The sequence below is a fragment of the Hippocampus guttulatus genome, chromosome 13, assembly GCF_054856545.1.
Source record: "Hippocampus guttulatus isolate MCC_2025c chromosome 13, RoL_Hgut_1.0, whole genome shotgun sequence".
NCBI lineage: Eukaryota > Metazoa > Chordata > Actinopteri > Syngnathiformes > Syngnathidae > Hippocampus > Hippocampus guttulatus.
Window position 1 is genome coordinate 15,866,613 of NC_141273.1, and position 15,991 is coordinate 15,882,603.

General features: G+C 41.3%; 1 protein-coding gene and 2 long non-coding RNA genes across 6 annotated transcripts; 2 read left to right on the top strand and 1 right to left on the bottom strand.

Moving 5' to 3' along the window:
* Positions 1-4,537: 4,537 nt before the first annotated feature.
* LOC147196606 (uncharacterized) lies at positions 4,538-13,887 on the bottom strand. 4 transcript variants are annotated; one of them, XR_015102628.1, is made up of 4 exons: positions 8,766-8,847; positions 6,969-7,588; positions 5,374-6,875; positions 4,538-5,145 (listed from the first exon to the last, which is right to left on the bottom strand). It is a non-coding gene; the product is annotated as an uncharacterized LOC147196606 (long non-coding RNA). The 4 variants fall into 4 exon arrangements; XR_015102629.1 differs by lacking the exon at positions 8,766-8,847 and adding an exon at positions 13,794-13,887 and having other exon boundaries at positions 5,374-7,588; XR_015102627.1 differs by having other exon boundaries at positions 5,374-7,588.
* LOC147196607 (uncharacterized) lies at positions 5,142-5,632 on the top strand. Its single transcript, XR_015102631.1, has 2 exons — positions 5,142-5,285; positions 5,364-5,632. It is a non-coding gene; the product is annotated as an uncharacterized LOC147196607 (long non-coding RNA).
* Positions 9,693-15,925, top strand: otomp (otolith matrix protein). The gene is made up of 9 exons (XM_086126776.1): positions 9,693-11,541; positions 12,271-12,407; positions 12,513-12,615; positions 12,819-13,004; positions 14,256-14,430; positions 14,493-14,560; positions 15,063-15,247; positions 15,464-15,635; positions 15,780-15,925. Exons 1-9 carry the CDS (start codon positions 11,421-11,423, stop codon positions 15,788-15,790), a joined length of 1,158 nt encoding a protein of 385 aa, XP_085982902.1. The 5' UTR covers positions 9,693-11,420; the 3' UTR covers positions 15,791-15,925.
* The last annotated feature ends 66 nt before the right edge of the window (positions 15,926-15,991 follow it).

The window sequence follows — 15,991 nt, forward strand, 5'->3', positions numbered from 1 at the left end:
CGTTTTTTCGGGCTAAAAACGCCTTACTATACTATGTCGGTTTTTTGGGGCTAAAAACGCCTTACTATATACATGGTTGTTTTTTCGGGCTAAAAACGCCTTACTATTATTCTATGTCATTTTTTTCGGGCTAAAAACGCCTTACTATACATGGTCGTTTTTTTGTGCTAAAAAGGCGTTACTATACATGGTCGTTTTTTTCGGGCTAAAAACGTCTTACTATACATGGTCGTTTTTTTCGGGCTAAAAACGACTTACTATACTATGTCGTTTTTTTCGGGCGAAAAACACCTTACTATATATGGTCGTTTTTTTCGGGCGAAAAACTTCTTACTATACTATGTCGTTTTTTTCGGGCTAAAAACGCCTTACTATACTATGTCGGTTTTTTGGGGCTAAAAACGCCTTACTATATACATGGTTGTTTTTTTCGGGCTAAAAACGCCTTACTATCTATCCTATGTCGTTTTTTTTCAGGCTAAAAACGCCTTACTATATATACTATGTCGTTTTTTTCGGGTGAAAAATGCCTTACTATACATGGTGGGGGTTTTTCAGGCGAAAAACGCCTTACTATACATGGTCGTTTTTTTTCGGAATAAAAACGCCTTATGTCATTTTTTTTGGGCGAAAAACGAAAAAAACGCCTTACATGGTCGTTTTTTTCGGGCGAAAAACACCTTACTATGCATGGTCGTTTTTTTCGGGCGAAAAACTTCTTACTATACTATGTCGTTTTTTTCGGGCTAAAAACACCTTACTATACTATGTCGGTTTTTTTGGGCTAAAAACGCCTTACTATACATGGTTGTTTTTTTCGGGCTAAAAACGCCTTACTATTCTATGTCATTTTTTTCGGGCTAAAAACGCCTTACTATACATGGTCGTTTTTGTGTGCTAAAAAGGCGTTACTATACATGGTCGTTTTTTTCGGGCTAAAAACGTCTTACTATACATGGTCGTTTTTTTCGGGCTAAAAACGACTTACTATACTATGTCGTTTTTTTCGGGCGAAAAACACCTTACTATACATGGTCGTTTTTTTCGGGCGAAAAACTTCTTACTATACTATGTCGTTTTTTTCGGGCTAAAAACGCCTTACTATACTATGTCGGTTTTTTGGGGCTAAAAACGCCTTACTATATACATGGTTGTTTTTTTCGGGCTAAAAACGCCTTACTATTCTATGTCATTTCTTTCGGGCTAAAAACGCCTTACTATACATGGTCGTTTTTTTGTGCTAAAAAGGCGTTACTATACATGGTCGTTTTTTTCGGGCTAAAAACGTCTTACTATACATGGTCGTTTTTTTCGGGCGAAAAACTTCTTACTATACTATGGCGTTTTTTTCGGGCTAAAAACGCCTTACTATACTATGTCGGTTTTTTTTGGGCTAAAAACGCCTTACTATACATGGTTGTTTTTTTCGGGCTAAAAACGCCTTACTATTCTATGTCATTTTTTTCGGGCTAAAAACGCCTTACTATACATGGTCGTTTTTTTGTGCTAAAAAGGCGTTACTATACATGGTCGTTTTTTTCGGGCTAAAAACGTCTTACTATACATGGTCGTTTTTTTCGGGCTAAAAACGACTTACTATACTATGTCGTTTTTTTCGGGCGAGAAACACCTTACTATACATGGTCGTTTTTTTCGGGCGAAAAACTTCTTACTATACTATGTCGTTTTTTCGGGCTAAAAACGCCTTACTATACTATGTCGGTTTTTTGGGGCTAAAAACGCCTTACTATATACATGGTTGTTTTTTTCGGGCTAAAAACGCCTTACTATTCTATGTCATTTTTTTCGGGCTAAAAACGCCTTACTATACATGGTCGTTTTTTGTGCTAAAAAGGCGTTACTATACATGGTCGTTTTTTTTCGGGCTAAAAACGTCTTACTATACATGGTCGTTTTTTTCGGGCTAAAAACGACTTACTATACTATGTCGTTTTTTTCGGGCGAAAAACACCTTACTATACATGGTCGTTTTTTTCGGGCGAAAAACTTCTTACTATACTATGTCGTTTTTTCGGGCTAAAAACGCCTTACTATACTATGTCGGTTTTTTGGGGCTAAAAACGCCTTACTATATACATGGTTGTTTTTTTCGGGCTAAAAACGCCTTACTATTCTATGTCATTTCTTTCGGGCTAAAAATGCCTTACTATACATGGTCGTTTTTTTTCGGGCTAAAAACGCCTTACTATCTATCCTATGTCGTTTTTTTCAGGCTAAAAACGCCTTACTATATATACTATGTCGTTTTTTTCGGGTGAAAATGCCTTACTATACATGGTGGGGGTTTTTCAGGCGAAAAACGCCTTACTATACATGGTCGTTTTTTTCGGGCAAAAAACGCCTTACTATATATATATACATGGTCGTTTTTTGCGGGCTAAAAACGCCTTACTATACTATGTTGTTTTTTTCGGGCGAAAAACACCATACTATACATGGTCTTTTTTTTGGGCTAAAAACGCCTTACTATACATGGTCGTTTTTTTCGGGCTAAAAATGCCTTACTAAACATGGTCATTTTTTCATCTAAAAACGCCTTACTATACATGGTCGTTTTTTTTTCATCGAAAAACGTCTTCCTATCCATGGTCGGTTTTTTTCGGCTCACAAAGCCTTACTCTATCTACATGGTCGTTTTTTTTTCGGCTCAAAACGCCTTACTATACATGGTTGTTTTTTTCGGCTAAAAACGCCTTACTATACATTGTCGTTTTTTTTTCGGCTAAAAACGCCTTACTATACATGGTCGTTTTTTTTTAGTCGAAAAACGCCTTACGATACATGGTCGGTTTTTTTTCGTCGAAAAATGCCTTTCTATACATGGTCGTTTTTTTCGTCGAAAAACCCCTTACTATACATGGTCGTTTTTTTCGGCTCAAAACGCCTTACTATACATGGTCGGGTTTTTTTCGGCTAAAAACGCCTTACTATACATGGTCGTTCTTTTCATCTAAAAACGCCTTACTATACATGGTCGTTTTTTTTTTCATCGAAAAACGCCTTCCTATCCATGGTCGGTTTTTTTCGGCTCACAACGCCTTACTCTACATGGTCGTTTTTTTTCGTCTAAAAACGCCTTACTATACATGGTCGTTTTTTTCGGCTAAAAACGCCTTACTATACATGGTCGTTTTTTTTTAGTCGAAAAACGCCTTACGATACATGGTCGGTTTTTTTTCGTCGAAAAATGCCTTTCTATACATGGTCGTTTTTTTCGTCGAAAAACCCCTTACTATACATGGTCGTTTTTTTCGGCTCAAAACGCCTTACTATACATGGTCGGGTTTTTTTCGGCTAAAAACGCCTTACTATACATGGTCGTTCTTTTCATCTAAAAACGCCTTACTATACATGGTCGTTTTTTTTTTCATCGAAAAACGCCTTCCTATCCATGGTCGGTTTTTTTCGGCTCACAAAGCCTTACTCTACATGGTCGTTTTTTTTCGTCTAAAAACGCCTTACTATACATGGTCGTTTTTTTTTAGTCGAAAAACGCCTTACGATACATGGTCGGTTTTTTTCGTCTAAAAACGTTTTACTATACATGGTCGTTTTTTTCAGCTCAAAACGCCTTACTATACATGGTCGTTTTTTTTCGGCTAAAAACGCCTTACTATATACATGGTTGTTTTTTTCGGCTCAAAACGCCTTACTCTACATGGTCTTTTTTTTTTTCGTCGAAAAACGTTTTACTATACATGGTCGTTTTTTTTCGGCTCAAAACGTCTTACTATACATGGTGGTTTTTTCAGCTCAAAACGCCTTACTATACATGGTCGTTTTTTCGTCGAAAAACCCCTTACTCTACATGGTCGTTTTTTTTCGTCTAAAAACGCCTTACTATACATGGTCGTTTTTTTTTCGTCTAAAAACGTTTTACTATACATGGTCGTTTTTTTCGGCTCAAAACGTCTTACTATACATGGTCGTTTTTTTTCGGCTAAAAACGCCTTACTATATACATGGTTGTTTTTTTCGGCTCAAAACGCCTTACTCTACATGGTCTTTTTTTTTTTCGTCGAAAAACGTTTTACTATACATGGTCGTTTTTTTTCGGCTCAAAACGTCTTACTATACATGGTGGTTTTTTCAGCTCAAAACGCCTTACTATACATGGTCGTTTTTTTCAGCTCAAAACGCCTTACTATACATGGTCGTTTTTTTCGGCTAATAACGCCTTACTACATGGTCGTTTTTTTTGGCTCAAAACGCCTTACTACATGGTCGTTTTTTTCGGCTCAAAACGCCTTACTATACATGGTCGTTTTTTTCGTCTAAAAACACCTTACTATACATGGTCGTTATTTTCAGGTTAAAACGTCTTACTGTACATCAGGGTTGTAAACATACGGCCCTCAAGGAGGTTTGATCAGGCCCGCTGGATAATTTTAAAGTGAAAAAATGCGGAATGAATATTTTTAATACGGTGCAATTCATGGAAAATCCACACTGTTTTGATCAGAGAAGAAGACAACAGCAGTCTGTCACTGAGACTGACTCAACACAGCAGACACGATAAAGGACAAGTGAATACTTTATTCCCTTACACATATTATAACACTCTCCTTTGTTTGTAAGGCAGACATGTCCAGCTCCGGGCCTGGAGGGCCACTGTCCTGCCTGTTTTCCAGCTCTGCCGCCTGCAACACCTGATTCAGATGATCAGCTCATCAGCCAGCTCTGAAGCAGCATTAGAACGACCTTGATTGTTTGAATCAGGTGTGTTGCTTCTGGGAAAGCTGGAAAACAGGCAGGACAGCAGCCCTTGGGGACCGACTTTGGACACCCCTGTTGTAAGGTGTTGGCAGGGATTATGTTTTCGCAGCAGAATGGCCGAATGGTAAAAGACCTCGCGTGGTGATCAGGCGAACCGAGCTGGTAAGAAGTCTCATTTCAACAAGCCTCATTTCATTATTCAGAGTTGAAGGAAGATTGTTCTTGGGTCCTCCGTGCCACAAGAGGGAGTAAGCTGCTCACCGCCAAGATTGTTCTTGGGTCCTCCGTGCCACAAGAGGGAGTAACCTGCTCATGCCATAGTCCACCTAAGAGCACAGACCTGCAGGCAACACTTTTTGCTCTTCTTCCTGTTATTCGCAAGGTGCTGAGGTCAAACTTTGGGACAGCCTGAAAAGTAGGAGACATTTACACTCGTTCAATGCACCATCATGACTACTTTTTTGACTTGTTTTTTTTCTCCCCCAGGCAGCAGTAAACATGATCGGCTTTCTGCTCTCAAAAGACCCAACACAGAGTCTCTCTTCCTGGTATATTTCACACCCACCACATCTTTGTCTGCACAAGAAATTGACTTGGGTGTAACTCACGGACGCCTTTCCTCTCAGGTCAACACACCTGTCCCACGTTCTTCTCAAGAGCTGACCACTGCGCCGCCCAGCAACAAGCAGACTGCCATCCAACTTGCAACTTTTTCCTCTGCTTTTGTGATTGTCTACTGTGCAAAAGTAATAAAGCTTGATTACAAAGAACACTTCAACTCAACTTCATTTTAAACACATCACCACAATCTAACTTAAAAAAACGACCATGTATACAGTCAGCCGTTCTAGCCAAATTTCATAACCATGTGTCGTAAGGCGTTTTTAGCCGAAAACCCCCCCACCATGTTTAGTAAGGCTTTTTTTAGCCCGAAAAAAAACGACCATTTATAGTATAGTATAGGCGTTTTAACCCAAAAAAACGAACATGTCTAGTTCGCCGTTTTTAGCCAAAAATCACGACCATGTGTCGTAGGGCGTTTTTAGCCGAAAAAAACCCAACTATGTATAGTAAGACGTTTTTATCGGAAAAAAAGGACCATGTATAGTAAGGCGTTCTCAGCCGGGGGGTTTTTACGGCTAAAAAGGCCAAAGTGCACATGGTCATTTTTTTCGGGCTAAAAACGCCTTACTATCTATCCTATGTCGTTTTTTCCAGGCTAAAAACGCCTTACTATATATACTATGTCGTTTTTTTCGGGTGAAAAATGCCTTACTATACATGGTCGTTTTTTTTTTCGGCTAAAAACGCCTTACTATATATACATGGTCGTTTTTTTCGGCTAAAAACGCCTTACTATACATGGTCGTTTTTTTCATCTCAAAACGCCTTATTATACATGGTCGTTATTTTCGGCGAAAAACGCCTTACTCTACATGGTCGGTTTTTTTTGGGTTAAAAAGCCTTACTATACATGGTTGTTTTTTTCGGCTAAAAACGCCTTCCTATACATGGTCGTTTTTTTTTTTCGTCTAAAAACGCCTCATTATACACACTATACATGGTCGGTTTTTTTCAGCTAAAAACACCTTCCTATACACGGTCGTTTTTTTTTTTTTAAGTTAAAACGCCTTTCTATTCATGGTCGTTTTTTCTGGCTAAACACGCCTTACTACACATGGTGTTTTTTTTCGGCTAAAAACGCCTTACTATATACAGTACATGGTCGTTTTTTTCGGCTAAAATCGGCTTACGAGACATGGGGGGTTTTTTTGGCTAAAAACGCCTGACTATGCGTGGTCGTTTTTTTCGGCTAAAAACACCTTACTATACGTGGTCCTTTTTTTCGGCTAAAAACGCCTGACGACACATGGTCATTTTTTTTCATCTAAAAACGCCTTACTATATAACATGGTCGTTTTTTTCGTCTAAAAACGGATAAGTGGCATTATTGTAACCTTCAAGTTCACAATAATAATAAATAATTAAAATCAACCATGACTTTAAACTATGTATTATCAATATTCATTATTCCAAACATGAGAAAGCATTCAGCAAACATAACTGGAATCGAGCAAAAGGACTCCAAATCCCAATGGCCAAATCCGGAAGTGAAGTGCCGACATTATTGACTCCAGCTGTAACGCAAATTACTTGGTTCAAACAAACATTCTAGGAACGAACCGTGATTGAAATTAACTGTGATGCCGCTCTTTACACGTTGTACTGACTGTCAGTGGCAGCGCCGCCCCTTTTAAAGTGCCAGATAAAGTCATCAACGTGGGTTTCCCTAGATGGATTTTGTTTGATTTCTTTATGATTTCTGCGGTCCTCTGGCCCTTTTTATACCTGTGGACGAAGGATTAGAGGCTCTAATCCCTCGTTGTGTCCGAGGACCGGCAACCCTTGGCCAAGGCCAAGGACTTGACTCCGAGGCCAAGGCCAAGGACCAAGGACTTGACTCCAAGGCCAAGGCCAAGGACCAAGGACCGCCCTTCGGTCCTCGAGGCCAAGGACCGGCTTGAGGAACACATCACTGATACATAGACACATTTTTAAGCTAACTTGGTCCACTTCAAGGTTTAAAAACATATTCCAGAAGTGCTTGATGATGCTCGGGTTGTCTATGTGGAGTTGACATTGTTGTGCAGTACACGAAGCAGAAGTTTAAGTTGAGTGACAGATAGACAGGCGGGCACACTCACCTCCACCTTGTGGTGCAACGTAACATCAGACATCAGCTCTTCAAGCACACCACACAGCTCGATACTCACGCGTGTCCAAATGCAGGTCGGTGTCCCTTCCGCATGTCCTCCGTCTGGCGACTGCGCTTTTAGCCCAGTAATCTCATCTGGTCAGGCAGAAAAACAAAACAAAAGTGGAAAGTCACACACTGTAGTCCATTCAAAAAAAAGTTGTTTCTTTTTTTTCTTTTTAATGTAACCAGGTGAACCATACTTAGACTTGTGTAGTGAATGCTGCCTTGTTTAACAAATGTAGCACTGTCACTTTAAGAGCCACGCTAGATGAAAACATGCGGGAACATATAGAGCGTGTGGGAATCAGACCAGGAAGCTAAGTAAGGGTGACATGCACGTGAAGGAGGGTAGTCGTTGAACTGTGCCTACTGCTTGTCCCAACTTGATACACCCATGATCATCGTTGTAACCCTGGCGATATTCAGAGCAAAATATCGTGGTTTGGAGTTTGAAATCTGCCGCTAGTGAGTCATGTGAACAGCTGTATAGCAGGGGAGATCATTTGTGTTTTTTCACGTGTTTTGTATACACCCAACATGCCGGAAAGTGTCGACAAGCCACTGCTGTTGTTTATTATGGTGAAATTTTCCTTAATCTGTTAGATAATTTTCTTTGATCTCTTAGATCCCTTTTCCAACTCTTTTAAAATTCAGTTAACATCTCAGTCTTTCATCTTAATGCTGAACAATTTTTCATTGTTCAGTCGGGAATAAAGCCCACCTAAAAATTATTTTGTGTCCAGTCCAGTCTTTCCAAAGACCCGGCTACATTAATTTGAGTCATGATTCGTAAAGTGGCAGACTTTTACTTTCAACCCGTCCATTCCCAAACGTGCCCGCACTCGCAATGCATTTGTTTGAGAGATCCACTCGCGGCTCTCTCCCCACACCTAAAGTACAATGAGCAACCTCCTTTCGAAAAACAAATGAACAAAGTCACGGGTGCATTTGTGGAAATTGTTTTGAAACAAATCTGCCCCCCCCCCCATGTGAATCCATCACACTTCCACTGCTGATAGCATCTTTGGTGTGGAAAATATACAGAATAGTATTCAAGTCAAACGCTGTTCGCGATTGTTTTTTAATTGACAGCTGAGGTCTACTTGACGGCGGCGTGCTCGCTCACTGCCCCCTTTGCTGACGTTGTCTTTTTACGTTGAGTCACAACAAGAAAATTAAAGGAGCAACGTGTCGTAATAACTCTCCCCAATTGTCGACATCTATACACTCAGAAATAAACTGCGAAGTCAGTTTAAAATGTTAAAATTACTCAGAGAACAGGGCTTGCGGACAGCGGAAGAACTTGCTCATTGAGTCGGATGTGGTACCATTCTTGTGCTTGTACTTATTCTTCTTCTTGGTAAAGAAGACGATGTCTTTCGTTCATATCGCCCCCTACTGTCCGGGAAACCACAAAGGCATTTGGCAAGCAATCTGAATCTAATTTGCAGTATAAACTAAGCGTGCAAAAACACAAAACACTAAATTAGGGCATATCTTGAAGAACCTCAAATTTCAAGGGCAGCTGATCCACTGAGCTGGTGGAAATACCGATCTTCCGTCTACCCCCGTTTGATCAAAGTAATGGAGAGTAGATTGTGCATTGTAGCAACAACATCTGTCCCATCAGAGAGGGTGTTCTCAAAGACTGGACAAATTGAAGTATTCCAAGTTTAAGTATTAAGTTTTGTTGACTGCAAATTTAAAATAAAGCAAGGAGTAGCTTATGTTTGTTAAAATAAAGCAAGGAGTAGCTTATGTTTGTTTTGTTCACTTCTGCTGTTGCAGTTAATACTCACTATTTTTGTTATGATGCAGCATGTTTCATTGTTGTTGGTTGAAGTTTAATTTTGTTGCTTGTTTATTGTTTGGAGCCTTTTTAATGTTCAATAAAATAAGTAAAAAGTAATTTCTTTGCTTAATAATTGTTGCTATTTGCAGTCAGTAGAGTGCAATATTTAGTTCACCAAGTCATTTATCAAAATGTATGCTAAATTTGTCATAAATATTTAAAAGAAAAGCTAAAGTTAAAACAGCCGTTTGAGAGCCAAAAAGAAGTGGACCCTTTTCACTGAGCCGATCCAAATGAACCGGATCACCGAAGAGCCGAAAATCCCATCACTACTGCCCACCTACTCGCACGCTTGTTTTGTTCCAGCCTCACTTGACGTCACAACAACCCAGGTGCATTGTGGGCCGGTGACTTCCGCGATGAGTGAAACGCAGCGTGCCCAAATTGCGATGCAAAAAGCGTTTTCCTCGACAAACTAAGATAAGTTGTTACCCAACTTCGTACACACACTTCCTCGACAAACTAAGATAAGTTGTTACCCAACTTCGTACACACACATATACAGTATGCCCCAAGCAATACGAAATGAGTCCTTCGAATGGTCACATGCCGATACGTCAGCGCACTGTAGCCTACTTTGCGGCCATGTTGGAAGGGACAAATTGCCATCAAAGCCAATGCATCCATCCATCCATTTTCCGAACCGCTTGATCCTCACTAGGGTCGCGGGGGGTGCTGGAGCCTATCCCAGCCGTCTTCGGGCAGTAGGCGGGGGACAATGCATTGATATTGAATTTCAGTCGCAACTTGGTCATTTCTTAACCAGATTTCATGAGCTTTTTTTTTTTGTCAATGCCAAAATGTGTGCTACCTCTGCTGAACATTTGAAGTCAAATAAAGCCCTTTCTAAAATTATCTGTTACTGCCACCCTGTTTTTAGTTGTTTTCTCCCAGCCCAGTTTGATACATTGAACACTAATCTAACTGGAAATAATCAAACCCGGCAACGTAGCATAAAGTGGGGTTTAAAAACGAAACAATAAACATTTTACTTTTTTAATTTAATCTCATTTGATATAGTGTACTAAAGATGATCAGTAAACTGAGCAAAAATGCATACAGTATGTATGGTAACTATTGATAAAATAGTATTTGACTGTAACAACTCTGAATGTGTATGTAAATTACTATCATTTGTACAAATCAAAACAAGCATTCAATGCACTTTTTTTGAACCCATGACCTCTGCACATGCTAACCAGTCGACCACCGTGTCGCACTCACTCAATATAATAAATACAAAATGTATACGTAAAATTGTTTATTTCATTCGATCAATTATTCTGTGTATTTTACTGAATAGATAAACGATTAGAAATACAATTTTCTATGTGGGACTCTTTGAGAGCAGGTGCGATTTGAGAAGTATGCTCGGCGCTTCCTTGTTCGCTCATGTGTGCACTTGGAGGATCGTATGGTAGAACCCTCCCAAATGTTTTCTTCAAAGTTGCACTAAAACAATGTGCCTTTTCATGTCTCCACCGGGCTTCCACAGCTCAAGTGACATTCATTTCAGCCTCCTTTCTCTTTGTCAAACTACTCGGGACGTCACGAAAACCGATTTGAATCGGAAAATCGTTTTTCACCTCTTTTCAATAATAATAACAAAAATACATTTCATTTATAAGCGCCTTTCAAGACACTCAAGGACACTTTCCAACCAAAACAAGAATAATAAAACCACAGATAAAACAGAGTAAAATAACGGTACTGTATCGCACGCCCGTCTCCAAGTTAGATGCGTCCTTGTTTTCCCGCCGTGCAGCTGCTGCATTTATTTGGCTTTGCCTGTCCGTCGAGGAGCAGTGCTGCTCATACTGTTGATCGCCCACCACTACCTGTGCTCTTCACAGAGCCGCATTGTCCGCAATTTTTTTTTCTTAATTAAAGACTGCCAGTCTGCTCTTAGTGACCTGAAGCACCCCCACCCCCTTCCACATGAAGGGGAAACACTATCCCTGCTATCCTATCCACTGATGGAAATCGGATTAGACACCGGGAATAATGTGGCCTAAGATTTTCGCTTGAGCGACCCCCCCCCCCCCTCCCCCCCAGCCTTGCGGTGAAATCTTGATGCTTTGCATCCTGACTGGCCTGACCAGAGCGGACATGGAGCTTTTCGGGGCAACGTCAACTTGGATATTCGTGCTGCACTTGCTTTCTGTCAGCGGTGTCGCCAATCCCAAGACAACAGGTAGGAGCATCGCCGTTTTGTTGTTGTTGTTTGGTTGTAAATTAAAAAATAAATAAAAATCCTTTTGAAATCAACCGCATCATGATAAATTCAAAGCAATCCACCTTCAAACTCGTTCAGGACACACACACACAACAATTGCACATTCCAAAATTCCCTTTTTTTCTCCCGATACGATGTCTGAATGAAGAGATTTGACATCTTTACATCCTCTTTCCTCATTTCATAACTACTCCATCTTGAAAGTGTTTAGCTCATTCAGGGCATCTTAGGAACTCTTCACTATCTTCTTTAAATTCCTAAATTTTGACAATAAAATCATCAAATGAAGAGATTTAATGACTGGTTGATTCATGACAACTGGGGTGTCAAACTCATTTTTGTCACGGGCCACATTAAAGTTACCGTTTCCCTTGGAATGCCGATATGACTGAAACTATATACAGGAGTCAGGAAGAACAGTTTATTCGACTATTGTGTAAGTTAGGTAATGAGTGGTTTGGTGACAAGAAAATGGTGATAATAATTCTTTTATTTTTTACAAATGAGAAGTTGAAAATTTGGTTCCGATTTTAGCAAGAATCACAGAAGTTCACATGTTTGATTTGCTTTCACGGGCCACATAAAATGATGTGGCGGGGCCAGATCTGGCCCCCGGGCCTTGAGTTTGACACCATACCTTACAATATCTAACGACGACACTTTCTCATGTGTATTTGCGTGCCCAAGTGTCGTGGTGCGTCATATCGGACGCGGAGGCGCAGAAGTGCGCCGACCTGTCCGGGAACGCCACCGCTCGGAATATTCGAGGGACTTTGCAATGCGTGCGAGGCCTCAACGCCAGAGACTGCATGGAGAAAATACAAGTACGTCGACAAACACACCCGAGAAAGTGTAACTTTGGGCATTTGACTTGGCATTCACTTGAAAATGGGGAAACAAAAATTGTATTTTTTAAAAAATTTTCTCAGAATGGGAGCGCTGACGCGGCCTCCATGTTTGCGGATGACATCTACGCTGCGGGCCTGTGTCACGGCCTGGAGGTCGCAGCCGGGGAGTCCCTCAATGGAGTGGGTAGGAATGCAGCTGATAGATCTCTCACATCATCATCATGTTGTATGATAGCCAAAGATACAATCCTGGTGGGTTAATGTGGGGGGGGGGGGGGGGGTCATTTGTTGTCACCACAAGCCGTTAGTTGTTGTGCAGAAAAACTCGACTTTCAAAAGTTTAACCCACATGAGTCATCGTCCCGTCCCGATGGATCTGTCGGCCAGATGGCGTGAGCTACTACGTGGTGGCGTTGGCTCGCCGCTCGACGTCCGACTTGTCCCTGCTGGAGATGCACGAACGCAGCTCGTGCCACCCGGGCATCCGCACGACGGTGGGTTGGACCGTGCCTGTTGGCTACCTGCTCAACACCTCGCAGATCAGCCCAGGACACCAGTGCAACTTCCCCCGCGGTGAGAACATGTAATGTACATGTAATTTTTTTTTTTTTTTTTTTTTTGCAAATGGCTGACACAAGATTGTTAGCTGGCATGGTACATCGCCTAAGGAGGAGGAATGAGCACTTTTTTGCGACCAACTGTGAATTACCAGTTATATATTTTTTCGATTTCATTATTTTATTTTACAAATTCACTTTATAATAATTGTTATCATTTGTATTATTATTATTATTAAGATAACTATGATGTTGTCATGATTATTTGTCTTTTTGATTCAAACTAGACAAACTTTTTATTCGTGTTATTTGCTTGATTTTAACTTTTTAATTTTGGGGGAGTAATATTACAGTAATGTTCTATACTTTTTAATTAGATTTGAATGTTTTGATAAATGCTTGTATTTCTGGTAGTTGGTTGTATTTTATTATTCGTTTTTAATTTCAATACTTTCATGACTTTTGTTCCGCCCTCGCCGCGTCCCTGTTGCGTCAAGACAGACAGACAACTCCTTCAATGACTACACCGTTGATATTTCCGGCGATTTATTCACCAGCGAGTCAAGAAAGTGTAAAACAGGAACAGACAGACATAAAAACACTTCCACGTTGCAACGTAAAACGTGGTAAAACAATGTGCCCCACTGATCTGACATGTGACGCTAACGAGCTAATACGATAATATGCTAATCGCTATGCATAAATGCGAACTAAACAATAGAAACGCCCCACAAATGTAAATCCACGATGAACACACCCCACGAATTAATAATATGGCATACATATACATAAAATATTTACATACAGGCTGTGCTTGGCCGACGACACGAAGTAGCAGTCCATCGTTCGGAGGTTCCAAGTGCAACGTTGGAAGCGGAAGCGGTGCAACCGGAAGTGTCTCACTCCACAACGTCCGGTGTGCCCTTCACAATAACGAATTAACCTTACACAATAAGCAGCTCTTTAGTTATAGAAAATAGGAAACAAATGTTAAATGGATCTTCAGGAGCCAGAACAACTTTAATTATTATTAATAATATTGTGGTTATTATAGCATTCATTTTCAATTTGATGCGACTATTTTGTTATTCTTAATGATACCTTCAAAAACTGTGTTCTGTTCTAATTACATATGAAAATATTTTGATATTATTTGTGTATTTTGAGATGAATGGAATGGAAGCTGTCAGCTGGAAAAAAAAAGTGTGTGTGTGTGTGTGTGTGTGTGTGTGTGCGCGCGCTACTTCCCGTATCCACCGCGCTCCAGCGGTGGGGAACTTGTTCGGCTACAGCTGTGTGCCCGGCGTCAAAGACCCCCAACACGACCCCCAAGGCAACAACCCAAAGAACCTGTGCGAGGCCTGCATCGGCGATGACAACGATCGACACATCTGCGCCAGCAACCCTCGAGAGAGGCACTACGGCGAGGCGGGCGCCCTCAGGTACGCCGTCTCTCACCATGACAGGAACCGCATCCCGGGCAATGTGTTTCCTTCTTTCCAAGGTGCGTGGCAGAGAATCTCGGCGACGTGGCTTTTGTCAAACACACCACCGTCTTTGACAATTCGGATGGTGAGTATTGAAAACACACATCGCAGATATGCGTGCCTGAAGACAGACAGATGGATATGCCCTCCATTAACACGTTGGGTTAGGGTTTCAAATTTGGGTTAGGATTTCAAACTAGGGTTAGGGTTTCAATGTAGGGTTTCAAAGTAGGGTTATAAACTCGGGTTAGGGTTTCATTGTAGTGTTGCAAACTAAGATTAGGGTTTCAAATTCAGTTTAGGATTTCAAACTAGGGTTAAGGTTTCAAACTAGAATTAGGGTTTCAAATTAGGGTTAAGGTTTCAGTGTTGGGTTTCAAACTAGGGAAAGGGTTTCAATGTTTGGTTTGAAATATGGGTTAGCGTTTCAAAGTAGGGTTTGGGTATTTAAAGTAGGCTTTCAATTTAGGGTTAGGGTTTCAATAACTTACCGATATCCTCTTAAGTATCCTGGATTTTTTTTCCTGGACAACGAAATTCCCCACGCCTCAGCCTTCTGAAATCCTGTGGCCTCACCTCACATCCAGGCAGGAACCAGGACTCGTGGGCTCTGGACGTGGAGGCCGAGGACCTGAAGCTCCTTTGCCCCGACGGCACCGAGGCCGACCTGGACGACTTCCGCCGCTGCCACCTGGCGGCCGTGCCCGCCAACGGAGTGGTGGTGCGCCAAAAGGAAAAGTGCCGCATCTGGAAGTTCCTGGAACGACTGCAGGTCATCTTCGCAAACTCGTTTTGTGCCGCCTGCCCATCCATCTTTTTATTATCCGTCATTGCACGACTCATCCGCTCTTCCAGCCTGCCAGTCATCCATGCTTCCATCTCCCAAAAATATCTGTCCATCTTCCCATCCGTCCATTTCATTCATTGTTCATCACACAGTCTGTCCCTGCCATCCATTTGCTGTTCTTGCTCTCCTTTGCTCCGCCAGAACGTGTTTGCTAACGCTACAGACGGCTTCAGCATGTTCAGCTCTTCCGGCTACTCCGACTCCGACGTGATGTTCAGCGACTCCACCCGTTACCTGCTCAGGGTCCTCGGGGGCTTCACCTCCTGGCTGGGCCCCTCCTATACCAGCGCCTTGCAAGCGTTCGAGTGTGAAGGTCAGCCCAGACAATCGTAGTCTCGTTTGATATACAGTCAACCCCGGTTGGGATAGGGAACGTATCGGTTTGCATTTAAAAAAAAAATGTGAATGACATGGTTTGTTTGTTTGGTTTTTTTGCGTGTGTTTTTGTGTCCAACAGGGTTCTGCTGATAAAAAAAGCGGCGGATATCTGCCCTCCTCTTGTCTCGTCTGACATCCATTTACACCTTCAGCTTCCTTGTGTTATTTTCAAAGTTGTCCCAAGGTGCCAACAAGGCCAAGACGATGACATTTGATGAATTTAAAAAAAACATTTTTTTTGTTTAAAAGGTAAAAGAGCATTACTTGATGAGTCGCACGGCAAAACTTTAT

Excerpts from the sequence above, each read along its gene's own strand:
- otomp (XM_086126776.1), top strand. The coding sequence starts at position 11,421 with ATGCTTTGCATCCTGACTGGCCTGACCAGAGCGGACATGGAGCTTTTC. Across the intron at positions 13,005-14,255 it reads CCAGTGCAACTTCCCCCGCG|CGGTGGGGAACTTGTTCGGC; the intron begins GTGAGAACATGT and ends ACCGCGCTCCAG. Across the intron at positions 14,561-15,062 it reads CGTCTTTGACAATTCGGATG|GCAGGAACCAGGACTCGTGG; the intron begins GTGAGTATTGAA and ends CCTCACATCCAG.